The following is a 15,142-nucleotide window of genomic DNA, read 5'->3' on the forward strand; positions in this document are numbered from 1 at the left end:
GGCTTTACCAGGAGCCAGTGGCAATAAGCATTCATAGCCTAAAGGGAAGGAAAAGAGGTTCACCCCTCATGGCAAAGGTCAGATTTCTGCAGGCTTGCAGCCTGTCCATATACATGAGTGTTCGTGGGACATCTTTGTCTAGTAAGGTCCCGTGAGGATGACACAGGCTCCACAATGTCCCCTCTGCCTGGAGGATGGCCCTATAGCCACCCAGATCAGTTTAGGGTCATTTGACTTGTGTCAATTTGGTTCCTGTTGCTTTTACACTCAACCTGATGAACAATTGTTGAAAACTTTGTGGGAATGTTGCTGAAGACTGGAATTAAACATCTCTAGTACACAGAGAGACTGGATGTGTAAACAGGATATTAGCAGCTGCTATTTCCATGGATATTTTCAGAGATATCAAATATCCTCTGTTGGTAACATACAACATGCTGTACACTTATTTTATATTTCCTTATCACAATCACTGCGTCAGTGTCATAGAAACGGTAATACTAATGATTATATTAGTGTTTGTCTATTTATTCTGTAGATATCTTTTCAGAGAGTCATCATGTCCTTTGTTCAATTTTGGAACTGATGCACTGCATGCCCAAATATTTGAAATAACATATAGAAAACATCTGGATTTAATTATATTATAGTCCTCTTATGCAGACAATGGGAATTGAATTAAGGAATATTTTGAAACCCCCACAGAGATATAAAAGTATTAGCAGCTGCACAAGAACTTTACTGTTACAAAGTTTGAAAATGTTTTGTTTTACAGATCAACAGTCTGACACATCATAAATATCAATCATAACATTTAAGATACATAAACATGGAAGAAAAATTAAAGCTTGCATTTCAAATACATGTAGATGAATTCACAGCATTTAGAAGATTTAGAATGTATCCTTTTGTTCAAAAAATGAAAATGTATAGTCTCTTGGCATAGAAAATATATGTTATTCAGTGGTATTAAGCAGAGAACCACGTAAGGGTTTATTGTGATGAACAGCCTGAACAAGATTTTATAGAATCTTGTTATATTGCCACCATATTGTACAAAGAGTAATTCAGCTAGAATAAATTAGCATTTTGCTTTTCATGCTTCCATTCCTTTGAAAATATTTAGGGATATAATATGAGCTTAGTGATTCTGCCCCAAAATATTAGATATAGGCTGAATTTTCTCTCTGAATATATGCTGGTTCCAAATGCCACTTCTTTTCAAGTCAGTTTTGCAGTTAGTTTTCAATCTCCCAGTGGTTAAATCGCATTCAAAGGCTGTTAGCACGGTAGGGGGTCAGACTTTCTCTCTGAACATAACTATATCACTCAACAGCAGACTCATGCAATAAGCAATCTAATGTTTTCTTTTCCATTTTCCCCCCCTCCTCTGAGTGTCTCCCTGCATTCCTGGATACTGCACCAAGGTCCTGAGACAACAGCCACATGGACTCCACCACCATTCTAGCTTCCTTCATGGTACAGAAAAAGCTAAGTCTACAGTTCACCTGCTGTCAAGATAAAATATTCAACTGTTAGATCTTCTAAAATATTCTAAAACCTTCAAAAGAACATTTTCTACGTGGCAGACGACATGCAAATCTGTGTATATGGACTCAACACAGTGCTGGTAATGCCAAGGTCACGGGTTCGATCCCCATATGGGCCACTTACTTAAGTGTTGGACTCCAGGATCTTTTGGGTTCTCTACCAGCTCAGAATATTCTGTGAGTCTGTGATATGCATACAAACTCTGACAATCAATGACACAAAATACATTATCAATCCAATTCCTCCTCTTTCCATTATTTCCCCTCAAAATGCCCTGAAAAACATTGTCTAAAGGCAGAATACCATCCGAAGATAGATACTGTACCTACCAAGCTGGGCAGAGAGAGTTATTAAAGCCAGAAGAAGAGCAAAGAAAATAAAGATCCACGAAATGATGATCTGTTTAGCAACAAAATTTATCACAACTGAAGCCTGCACTAGCTTGGAAATATGACCTTGGAAATATGCAGTCTGGATCTTTGAATATACTCATAGTATCATCTTGAACAGGATTTGTGGAATATGATATATGCCTGCTGATGGACAGCCTGGTTAAAATAAAGGGTGGGAGAATTTCTGGGCAAGGGGCTCGAATAAACGATGCTAACTCACCCGTTTTACGAAGTGGAAAATCATCCTTAGCATCCTGTGCTCCTGGTAAAGTGTATTTGTATGGTGGCGAGGCGCCACTCAGGGGTGGAGAGCTTTGATCCAGTGAGGTATGGTGGGCAGCCCTGCAGCAGACACAGAGGTCACAAATTAGCTGTCACTGAGGTGACCAGCAGTAACTATCCACACATGTTGTACACGTCGCAGCTGTGTTTATGTTCTTGTTCATCTAAGTGTGCACAAACCACAGGCTCATGTAACCAATTTCACTCTTACAGTAAGTTATGGAACTCCTTGGGATTCCCAAAAATGCATTTTTTGCACTCATTACAGAAGTTACATAGGATAAAATTCATGTTGATCTACAGACAAGGTCTGTCACCAGTTTGGGGAACTGACCATTTCAGGCGTTTGCTTTTTAATATGAATCAGCTGACAAAGCCATTCAAGGCTTGTTTATCACGTACAAATAGATGTATATGGATCAAACCTTCTCTATCAAAATGTGGAGGATTTTCAGGGCAGGAGGGCTTGTATAAAGTAACCAGAAATATTGAATCATTATCTCTTGGATAGCCTCCTCCCCCAAATTATTTAGTGGACAAGGTAAATGAAACCTTGACTTTAAGTTCAATTTGTAAATTTTGGGAGCACACCACTCTGCAGCACATAGCACTCATGCCAGCAGAGAAGCTCCAAGCTGAAGAGTGTTTTCTGACAACTGCTGGATGAAAGGAATATTGTGGGCAGAGCTTTCTGAACAACCATGTAGAAATTGCATCATTTGCCTCAGAAACAGGAGTTGGGTTTGGTGGTTTTTTTGGAGGGGGGGCGGGTTTTGTTGGTTTCTTTAATCTAGAAGAGGAGAGAGGGAAAGGAGAAAAACTTTCAAACTTTGTGTTTATCTAAACAAAATTTTACTTGTTTTGTAAAACAAGTTTACAAAGCCTTTTTTACAGACTCTGCTTGTCTTTCCAAAGTAGTCTGGTTGATCAATAATATGTCTCTATCATGAGAGGAAGTACTACTTTCTGCAGTTTAGCAGAAGGCATCCTCTGCAGAGCTCCTCACACTCAGTCATCTGAAGCTCAGATTATTAGTCCAGAAATATTACTTATTCAAGAGATTTTACGCATTATTTAGAAGAAAAAAAAAATTAATTACTGTATCTCCACCAAACACAATGAAATTAGGTATTAAACCATTTTACCAAAATGCTCTGGTTAGCTCAGAATACAAACTCCAAGGCCCAACCTTCAGCAATCCTTTTTAAAAAGAATACGTAAAAGATGGAAACCTAATGTACCACACTGCATTTCTGTTTGTCCTATTGAAGGTCAATGCAGACATGACATTGAAGTCTTTCAGAAACGTTCATTTTGTTGGATTCATTTATGTGAGGAATAAAAACTGCAGAACTGTAAACTCTCAACATGTCAATAGAATGTTTAAAGGACTCAAGTAAATCACTTGTTTCTGTGGTCTAAGTAGATCCTTGTCAAGGCTAAGTTATGATAAGAATATGCAGTTCAGATACTAAAATCCGTAAGTATGAATAGTTAAATGGCCACCGTCTTTCTCAAAATCCTTGTGAATTACTAACACCATTCAAGCAACTTCACTGGAAGCAAAGCAGCATCTCTTCAAGAGGAAATGTTTTGTGATTGATTCAAAATTCAAGTAAGACAAACACAAAGTTGTTCTAATTGCAAAAATTTAAGATACTTGGAAAAAATGACAGGTATAGTTGTAAAATTTGCGACAGCAACAGCTATAGATGCCACAGATGAAGCAGCTGAAATAAAAACAATTATACAGACTTCTGAGAGAGTCTTGTTCTGTGTAGTTTTCATCTCATCACTGAATACTGAATACTCCTCAGTTCAACCAGAAATATAACACTTCTGGCTTTTTGCTGATCATTGGGTTCAACTCCTGCCTTGCTCTGGAGGCAGACTCTCAACACCCCTGCTGGAAAAGCATTCTGCCAAGTTTTAGCTGATACCTCAACGAGACAAGGAAGCAGCTTAATACTGAACATACGTGTACCAGAGCTTGGGGTGGCGGCTCATGGAATGATTCTTCCCATTTGCTGGAGAGTCTTTTGTAGCTGATTTACTTAACAGGAACTCTTGAAGTTTCTGCTTCACTTCTGTACTTGCCACTGCCCCTAAGAAACACAGAGTTAAATGCATCTCATCTTTACTTTAAAAAATTACTTTTTCAAAGAAAACAAAACCCAAAACAGAGTCTGTGCCTTTTGCTGGAAGTTTTGTAAACTACAAAAAACTATAGGTGGAAAAAAGTCAAAATGAGATAACATTTGGATGAAATGCTTGTCTGTGGAAGCCTGAAGCTGGCCATGACCCAAAAATCCAGTGAAGTCATAAGGAATATTTCAACAGTAGATGAGGCCATTTATCCAGGGCCAGATGTATCTAAGGAATTTAAATTATTTCCTGATAGTTCCCAATAATCCAAATACAGAACCAACAAGAGAGCTAAAAAGACAGTAACAAAAGGTCAGTTTGAGTTTTTAGTAATGAATGTTTTTTCTTTTAATAAAGTAATAGTAGTAAAACAGAAAAACTACCCTCTAAACACTGTCTTGGCTATAAGCAGAACACTGCAGAAAGAGCCAGCAGTGAGGCTTTTAATTGGAACCCCTCAAGAGCTTCTACCTGTGATGTCTGGAAGACAGGAGACAGTGCAGTTTGACCTCTCTTGGTGGCTAGCTCAATACAGAACAAAAAGTAGAGCATGTCATTGTAAGGTTAAATTGCCAATTCCAGCTTGCAGCATGGGGCACACTTCTTTACTCATAACCAAAACAGTGTTCATCAAGGGAAAAAAAAAAAATAAATATATATATATATAAAAAATAATTTAAAAAAAAATCTCACATTTTTACATAATCACTGGCAAAAAAGGGATGAAACGCCATTTCTTTCAAAGCTGCAGCCCTAAGCCATATTTGATACTCTAAGTACTTGGTTACCCAACTCTGACACACCACAGCTGAGATGCTGAGCATGTCCCATGTAACCCTCTCTGTTTCATACCCCTCTTCTCACACCTCCCTTCCCTCCTCTACTCATTAAATAGATCATCACCACCAACAAACTCTGGGGCTGGGGCTGGGCCTGGGCCTGGAGAGGTCACAAGCTGCTTGGCTGGCTGTTACATCCTGAACAGTCACCCAGCAAGCTCAAATTGAGAAGGGAACCATTGAGGTCACATCTCTGCTCTTCCTCTGGCAGGAACACTGATAAAGCCCAACTGTTCATATGGAGGTTGATTTTTTTTATACTACTTAGAGGAATCTTTTGTTCCCACAGTTTCCACACCTTCACATTTCTAGGTCAAAAAGATGGAAATTTTTTTATGGGTTCATTGTTCTTCAAAGTACTAGAAACACCATTGACACCTTGATTTCAAAAGCCTATGACATGGTACACCTACAGCTGTTGAAGTGATATATTTTTCCTCCCAAGGTAAAAAAGCTTTTTTCTGCTTCAGTCTTTGTCAGTGAATTCTTGAGCTCATTTAGTAGGGCAAGTAACAGTATCTGTTTGTGACAGCTTCATTCTGAATATCTTCACTCTGTACTTCAACCTGATTTTCAAACTGACCTCACTAAGGAGAATTATTTGTATCTGTCTCCCTCTAGTGAGCACCAAATCCTAACAAACCTTTATAGTAATTTTCTTTATAGCTATACATAAGCTAGGAATAACTCTTGGTTACGCCTCATGAAAAGTCATCAAGAACAAAAACAAGACAGTTTGCAAAAGTCCTAGCAAAGTATTTAAAAGTCTCATCCTAAAATATTCTTAAATATTTCATTATATTTTCAGTCTTGAAACAATGCTTAGCAACTAATTTAATTTTTTGCTGTTTTATAGTGCTTTCTGTATTGAGAAATAAGCTCTTCAGAAAGTTCTCATGTGAAGCTTTACGCTTTCAAATTTCCTCATTTTTTTTTTATACAAAGAGCTTGACTCTTGAGATGCATATATACAAGTCTGTCAAACTGTGCTTTCCTGCAGTCTTCCAAGTCTGCACACAAACCAGAAATGTGTTTCTGTGGGTGCAGTGGGTGGCCCTGCCCTTCTCAAAGCACAGTCTTGACTTCTCGACCTGCGTACTTCACACAGGAATAGGCTTCCTTCAGGTTCCTGTTCATAGTTCATTTTGGCTGGGAGAATGCAAAGGGGAATACATTCATTTCTTATTAGGATTCATGGTACATTGGCTCTTACTTTCTCGTCCTCTTTCTTTGCCTCGGAGGGGAGGAAGCTGTTGCTCCCTGCGATGCCTCTCCAGTTCCTGCTCTTGTCTTTGCTGCTCCAGTTTCTGCTCTTTTTCAAGGAGTTCTTGCTGTTGTTTAATGGCTAGGAGTTCCTGTTGTAACTTGCACAGAACAAAAAGACATGAGAAAGTGCAGTTTGCAGTGTTTTCTAGGTCAGTCCTGGTTAAAACAACCCCCTTGAGAAACTGAGGATCAGTGCTTGCTTTTATGGTTATACTTCTTTTCATCTCTTAACTGACTTTTAAGTGGCACAGTGCATTACTGGCTGTCACCAAACTGAACTCTAGTGTCAAGTAGCAGCCTGCTGCTCTGGTTTCACTTCTTTCTCTCTTGGCAAAGATGCCTGGAAACTTCACATTGTTCTTTGCCTGCGCATCACCCTACCCTGGCTGCTGTGCTCTGCTGCATTTGTCAGCTCCGTCGAGTGGAAGCTTAGCACAGCAGCACAATGGCAAGTAGATAAGAAAGAAAAAATGAAATGAAAGGCAAGATCATAAATTCACAGTCAAAATCCATTATAGCAATCCTGCCATACTGCATGCAATCTCATAAATTATTTTCTTTTTTCTATTATATGAGGGAGCTCAGAGAAGAGTGAAAACACAACACTATCAGGGCTTGCCTCCATTTTACATATGCAAATATTATGCACTTTGCCTATCAATTTGATTTGTGGTCGCAAACTCAAACAGTAGCCAAAAAAAGCAGTCTTTTAATATAGTAAAACCAGTATATACCAGAAAAAAACAGCCATTTTGAAGCTCAGCTGAAAATCCAGGTTGTAAAATAGGTCGTTTGATTTTTTGTGGATGTGGTAGCTTCATGAGCTTCATGATTCTCATGGTATTGCCTCGGTCTGATGTGAGCAAGTCACTGGTAGGTGCCAGCAGCTTTGCTTTAAAAGGAGTTTATCACGCCAATACAGAGAGAAAAGAATGCTCAGACACCATCTCTCAGTCACAGCAAACCTTTTAGGCACATTCCCTTTTTGGTGACTGCTTAAGCATATGCATTTTGTAGATAAAGTAAGGGATAAATGAAAAATGTTGCTACCTTAATATGCTCCTGGAGCTGGGCCTGATGCTGGCGGGTCAGGTTTTCATGTTGCTTCTGGAACTCTGCAATGAGCAGTTGTTTCTGAATTTGCTGCTGCTGCTGGATCAGGAGCAGCTCCTGCTGCAGCTGCTTCTCGCGCATAATCGGGTCCACCATGGGAACCATCATCCTGAGATCGGTTCGCAAGTCCAGCGGTGAGATAGGCTCCAGTCCCACGGGAACCTCCGACTTCACATCCACTGCGGGAACAAAACAACAAAACGTACGCGTATTAACTATAACAGGAGAACTGAGAGCATTCCTACTGGGAAAAAGACTCATTTCACTCAAAGACTGTTTCCATGTACAGACCTTTCAAAACATTTAATGCAATCTATGCTGTATGCAAACTCCAGCACTTCCTTTCCATTCTCTGCAAAAATACTCCCAGATTAATACTCTGCTAAACAGGTTAACACACAACCCAGTTCTTAAACCATGTCATAGCCCAATGGAGCAATATTTAGTGAAAATCTCCTAGGCACTATTGATGCTACACAATAAACACTCAGAGCACTTCCTCAGCATAAGATGAAGGCATTGCAGTTCCCACTGCACTGCAAGAGATTCCAAGAGATTCTTCAAAGCTAGTGTACAGATTTTCTGAGGATAGGTTATGAATGAAAAACTTCTCAGTGCTACATGGCTACTGCATATAAATATGCCTGGCAAACACACAGGAATAACATATAACATGGGGAAATAATTTGACACACAAAATGAGAAGTTTTAACACAGCTTTTGGAAAAGTGATCACCATGCGTAGCGCACCATATATGGCCTTTAGGAAAATAAATTATTTAAATTTGTTGTAGCGATGTTATAAATTCTTAATCCAGCATTAAAGTACCATCACAAGTACTTACTGGAGGATCCTGTATTTTCTTTCTCCTAATTTAAATCAAAGGGACTAAAAAGCAGCAGAAGGGAGCGATTTGTTCACTTTCACTACAGTATCACTTCAGTACTTTCAATACGATACAAAAGCTCTGGTTTGCACATCAGGTGAAGAGAGTGAGTGTAATCTTATCTGTTTCAAAAGAACAAAAGACTAACAAGCAGCATATCTACAGGAGGAAAATAAATAGCAGCCGAAGGTCTCTGTTAAAGCCCAGCAGTTCTGATTCCATCCACAAGAGGACACTGAAACACAAACACATCCACTCCTGCTCCTATTCCTCCACTATCTTCACTGGAAAATAAGATTACTAACTGAAAACAAACATGCTGTCAGAAATTACTCGGGAACAAGATTTTAAATATATTTTCTCCTTTTCCTCTACTGCAGCTGTATTTATTTCCAAGGAGAAAACCAAAACGATACAGAAATATTCTAGTAAGCAGAGGCAGCAAAATTGAAGCAGTGAAAGTTAAAACCGCAGCGAATGGAGAGGACTGAATTCTAACTGTAGGATCAAATCTATTAGTAAAAGATTTTATAAAAATAAGAGAAAAGGCACCAGTTCTTTTCTACTGATCACACTTTTTTGTACTCAAAATTCTGAAAACGTACACTTTTCTGGGCCCTTTTTTCAAAAATCCTAATAACTGTGATTGTAAACCTCAGAGCATAATTTGGCTTCTTAACCCACTATCGCAAACAATGATTGAGTCTAAGTGCTTACTTTTGTTCTGAGACTAATCACTAAATTATAAAAAATCACCTCTAACTTACCAAAACTACTCTTGATTATAAATAATTGCCACCGACCGAGAGAAACGGACAGGCAAACCCCCAGCCTTTCATCCCATTTATTCAGCAGCAATCCACATTCCATTTGTCTAGACTAAATATAGCCGCGTTTATACAAGAAATCAATAGTGCTTGCAGAGAGCAGAGCAAAGACATGAATATTTCATCAAACCCAGAGAGAAACGGCAATCAGCAAACTGACAGCAAACCGTGTAGGCTGACTGGCCCGCCAGATAAGTCTCCTGTACTTGGACAATGGCTCATTGCCTGCAAGTCACAATCTTATCATCGGCACTCTTCTATTTTTACCATTAATTGCATTGTAGGTGACAAAGGTTTATCATGTTTAAAGGAGAGAGATGGATTTTCTTACATCTCCTGTGACAGGATAATAGGCCTTACTAGGAGCAGTAACTGGAGCTCAGCAAACCCTGCAGGGTCTGGTTCACAACAGTGTTTGCAAACTGAACCCTGCAGCTTATTTTGCAGATACTGGCTGAAAATAAACCTCCACAGCTCTGCACGGTGATTCAGGCTGATGGTACTTCCCATCTTGGACCAGCATCCCTTTTCTCCATTTTCAGAAAATGTAGCAGGAGGGAACGCCTTCAGATTATTTTAACAATGGAAATTTCCTTTCACTATTAGTAAAATCTGCAACTTAAACCAGGCTCAGTTTGGTAAGATACACATTTTCTAGAATTTTCACACACAAATAATAAATCTAGCACCGGAATATCTACTTCATCAAGCTGACCTTAACCTCATTCCTTAATGTGGGGGAAAACAAATATTAGGGTAGCTCTAGACTTGAATTCATAAAAATCAATACATAATACTTAATGTAATTTCAGTGCCAATATTTACCAACAAATAAAGACAAGCATTTATTTCCTGGCATAAATACTGCTAACAGTAAGGTTATCACTAATACTTGTAATAACATGCTGACATAGCAAATCTTAAATTTTAGGGGAAATTACTGTCTTAAAAGTGAACTATGTAACAGTTGGGTAATATTCGACCTCATCAACGATATTATTCTAAACAAGTAACTATGAGATCACCAATCAAACCGAATGGTTTGCTACTGTCTGTTTCACAGTCCTAATGCCACAGGCCATTTACATTCTTACTTGCTACTAGATGACAAGAAAGAGACAAAGCAGCTCTGTGGAGCTACATCAGTGTGAAAAATGTGTAATGAAGCAGAGAATCAGAATCAGTGTCTTTAAAAGCTTTGACTTTTAGCTGAAGCATCTTCCTCCCACCAGCACGCCACTGCAATTTTAAGTCTATGGAGAGCAAAGGTGATGCAGAATGTTTACTCTCATTGGGGTTTTTTATGTTTTTTAAACCCCTCTACACGGATATATACATATATACATATATGGATATATACATATATACATACATACATACATACATACATATATTCTACAGATAAAAAGTTAATGTCCTAATCAGTGCCCTCAACTTCAAACATCACGAGGAGCAGAGGGATGCAGGATCTAAGCAACAGGATTCATAAAAATATCAGACAAAGAATGAAAGTGATGGCTAATGAAAGCAAATATTAATGAGTTTGATAAAGGCTAACTTCACTTATTCTTCAGGATTTTCATATCACCAATGAAGTAAATCTGTAGCAGGCACAGTTCAGACCCTGTCCTCACTTTCTCCCCTGCAGTCCACAGCAGATCCTTCCCAACAGTTCTGCCAACTACAGAGCAAGCCTGGGATTCCTCTCTAAGGTTAAATAAAGACAAACTCTCTGAGCCCATGTCAGCTGTGGCAAACACAACAGTAGGCTGCAGAATATTAACTAAAAATGTTACTGAAAGCTCAGTGATTCCAGGAAATATGCCAAAATTTGAGAAGAAAAATATTTAATTTTCACTTACAACACATTGTAAAAGGCATATGTATTTATTTTTCCTATAAGTACTCAACTGCCTTTATCTTGAAACGTAACAACAAAAATAGTCTCAGAAGAGTGTCCATATCAATTATACTCCATAGATGGCACTTCCCACAGGGCTTTTGAAATTCTGTGGAAAGAAAATAAGACACTTGAAACGTGGCATTCTTGTTGAGTGATTCAGATGCTTGGAGCCTGAGTAAAAAGAGGTAAAGGAGCTTGCTTTAACTCTCAGGCTTTGCATTTTGAAATCATTCCTTACAATGGGGACACTGACCAACTGTCAAGTCTTCCACTAAGAGATGACATTTCAATCTCTGTTTCTGGTGACTGGTTTCAAGTCCTGGTGTGTTAGAAAAACAAATCTTCCAAATCACAAGAGCTGAAGGAAAACATCAGAAAATAAAGCAGCCCGTGTTCTTACCACCATCTCCCAAGAGAGGCGATCTTCTTTTTTTGTTGGCAGTTACCTTTCTTGGCAGACATTTCTGCCACCTTTAAATTCAGGAACTTAAACAAGGAATGCTGTCATCAGCTGAACAGTTGCCATTACTGATTTGAGATGCAATCAAGAAGAATTCTAGTAGACTTGTTTATAGACCATCTTGTCTAGTACATTTATGATTCTTACGTAAGAGGAACTCCTCAAAGAAACATCTCAGTGACACTCTTGTGTTGGGGCTGGGACAGTAAAAAAGGCTGGAGATAGGAGCAGGGCATGAAGCTGGTGAGCCTCCTTCTCCTGCCTTGGTTGTTCAGGGCACACTTATACAGAAGAAGCAGTTAAGGTTTATAAAGTGAATGAAGAGGACTACAGAAGTTGGAACACTAAATTAAAACTACATCTGACAAAAGACAGATGACAAGTTTCTCCAACCACCAGTATTAGGTAATAAAAACATATTCCTGAAAACACACAAAACCCAAGTAAAATCTAGAAGAACCAGTATGCAAAGAAATGGCCACATCTTACCCCAGAGAGCATCTTGCTGAAGTATTATAAAGAAAAGAGAATGAGAGTTTAAACCAGGGCTACTCTTTTTAACTCTGCTCTACAAAAAAGAGCCCTAAGTTATTATTAACCTGTACAGTATTTTTCATAGTTTTCATATGTTTTTCATAAAATGAAAACAAACCAGAATAATTTTGCACATTTTAGTGTAAAGGAAAGTGGCTCCATTTGGCCTCTTCATACAAAGAAAGTATGAACCCTTTCTTTTTGCAGAATCAGTCAGCCACGACATAATCAGAGTGCTAAGAAATTTATAGAAAAGAGCCCTAAATGCAGAGAAGAGTGGAAGATTCACCCCCTCACCAATAAAGATAATACTTTAAATTTACTCTACAATCTAAACCCAGATTTTTTTTTAAACCAGATTTATGTGCCAACTCATTCAGGACTTGAAAAACACTGATACCTGAAAAGCTATAACAGCGTCTTTGAAACAGATTGAAAAAAAATCTTTGAAAAGACTGAAAAAATGAAATACAGTAGGAGGCTGAAAGTTGCAGGAAAAATGGAACAGAGGGTAAGAAGGAAAATTTTGGCAGCCATGTGAACCACAAAGTAACTGGCAGGAGATGGGACAGAGAAGGACTGGCCAGGCAGTAAGACATGAGCAGAGGATGAAACACAGGAAAAGGAGTTAAATTTCTGCTCTGAGAAGCTGCATTAGAAGAGGGCCACTGCTCACTCTGTAATCTAAGAGCAGCCCTGGCACAGTGATAAGGTGGCAGTGAGGCCACAGTGTAAACACAGGAGCGATGTTGTTCGTGGTGAGGGTGCTGGAAGTTAGGTGAGTAAAGTGGTTTTGCACAGCCATGACTAGAGAGGACTGAGACTGGCATGGAAACTGCCACAGCAATTGTTCAGTGTTCAAGAGTGCAGAAAATGTCCTAATCTGGAGCCTGCTCCCTGGAGGAGAGGCGGTGCCACAGCAAGACCTGTGTGGCAGACGGCAGGAGCGAGAAGCTGAAAGGTTAAGAATAACTAGTGACATCAGAAGTACAAGTCAGATGATCAATAAACTGTGAAAGGTTAGGTTACCTCCCGTGGGATGCTTTTATCATTTCAGCTCTGGTAGCTAAAGTCTTGCACCTCAATTCTCAGATGGCATAATCTGTCATTCCTCTGTTAACTTCAATATAGGCAAAGCTTCTTTATGGCACCTGAGAAGCTAGATGCAGAGCCTCTCTCAAGAGAACGGGGATGAAAGAAGACAGCCTTCAGAGCATCACATTTCAGCATGGGGACAAAAGCATCCAAATTTAGGATGACACTTATAAAACCTTTTTGCAGTATATAAAATCAGCAGTTTCTTTCTGCATGCTCTCAATTATGCTAGAGAGTGAATCAAACTAAAAAAAAATTAAAAATAAGTGTCACCTAGATTTCACTGGATGTTATTAAATATTTTTGATTTATGATATATCCTCAATCTGACACTGGATTTTGGTTGTCACAGGCAAGGAAAGCAGAAAAACTGCATATGAAAATGGAAAGTTTCTTTCAAAGGTAGCACAATGATGTTTTTGGGCAGTTAACTATTCAACTGCACTTCGCAGTTTTAAAACTTCCTCACTTGGAAAAGAAAAGAACACAAGAAATTAAGACACATTTCAGAACAGAAAAATTATTTTCCAGTTATTTTCTTGGATTATCTCTCAGGAGTCAGTAATTATTTTAAAAAGTACTATCACTGAATTAGAAGTATAAGTGAACTGTCAAACTTGATGAGGCACTCAATTCAGTTTGTAGTATTAAGGAGAAGTGTAATAAATTAAACTAGGAAAGTATTCCCCTTTGTTCTAAAAAAAGGGATCTTATCATGATTATACCTTTTTTCTTATTTCTTTTAAGTGTTTGCATACATGTCATAATGAGAAGTAAAATAAATGCAAACAGCGATCTGAGCTTTGATTTACCATACTCTTATTTCCCCAGGGCCTGGAAAGGAAGCTCCAACAACCACAAACTTCTAAAATATCAGTGAGAGGCCTTGAAATACCAACACTGAAGTTACAGTTAGCTGACTTTGGTAAAAAATCAAAGGCTTTATTATACTGATTTACTAAAATCAGATTCCTTCTCTCCAAATAGGCTTTTGAGTCAAACACTCATTACAAGCACAAACATAAATGCCATCTAATTTGTTATCGCCAGAAAGTTTTTAAATGTTACAGTGTTTGCTGTTCCTTCTATACTGAATACATGAGCGAAAGTTCCACTAATGAGCCTGCCAGAGCTCATGCAAATATCAGGCCAACCACTTCTGTCACAGGAATAAAGGTAAATGCGCCCAGTAAATCACATCAGAACATGAAACACTTTTAAACTCAAACCTGGGATGATCTGTTATCAAGAAATCCAAGCTGAGCTATATTTGGGGTTCTGAGTTACTTTATTTATATTTCACCTAGGAGAACCCTTACATACACATTTCTCTACACCCATCAGCACACAGGCATATCTTCACTTTCCAGAATAAGCCTTTTTGATATAAGCAACATGAATACCCTAAATTCTAGATACTACTGCTGCAGGCAAGATAAAAACAGGACAAGGATAAGTGCACATATAGTCAAAATGTATAATTTCTATGCAACTTTATTCTCAGTTCCAAAATCTATGACATACTGATGATTCCATTAGATAATGATAATAAATCAGTGTTAGTTATGGCATCAGGTTAAACAATTAGACATGAATGTGTCCTCTGCATGGAATCCTTGCACAAAAAAGTGTCAGTGAAGAATGTAAAACAGCATTCTTTTGGCTGTGGATCTTCTGTGCACAAATCAGTACCACTGCCAGTGAGAACCCTGTGAAGATGCCAGCTCAGATTCGATTTGGTGGCAGCACTGGTTAAAGAACTATGTATGTACAATGTCTCCAAGGCAGCAAGTACCAGCTTATCAGTATCTTCCATCACTCCAATAAAAACTTAAAACTAATTAACTC

At 38.5% G+C, this 15,142-nt stretch overlaps 1 protein-coding gene across 19 annotated transcripts in view; it reads right to left on the reverse strand.

The window, feature by feature from the left end:
* HDAC9 (histone deacetylase 9) overlaps window positions 1–15,142 on the reverse strand; it is a 466,388-nt gene that overhangs the window by 226,474 nt on the left and 224,772 nt on the right. For 13 of the 19 annotated variants that reach the window (XM_040083672.2, XM_040084440.2, XM_040084792.2 and 10 more), the window contains 4 exons: window positions 7,526–7,767; window positions 6,423–6,573; window positions 4,204–4,330; window positions 2,164–2,285 (listed from right to left, as the gene is read on the reverse strand). In XM_040083672.2, coding sequence (XP_039939606.1) covers window positions 2,164–2,285; window positions 4,204–4,330; window positions 6,423–6,573; window positions 7,526–7,767 — 642 coding nt within the window. The remainder of the gene's footprint in view (window positions 1–2,163; window positions 2,286–4,203; window positions 4,331–6,422; window positions 6,574–7,525; window positions 7,768–15,142) is intronic. The other 6 variants (XM_040083933.2, XM_040085125.2, XM_040084270.2 and 3 more) reach the window with 3 other exon arrangements.

This window comes from Hirundo rustica, chromosome 1 (genome assembly GCF_015227805.2).
Source record: "Hirundo rustica isolate bHirRus1 chromosome 1, bHirRus1.pri.v3, whole genome shotgun sequence".
Lineage (NCBI taxonomy): Eukaryota > Metazoa > Chordata > Aves > Passeriformes > Hirundinidae > Hirundo > Hirundo rustica.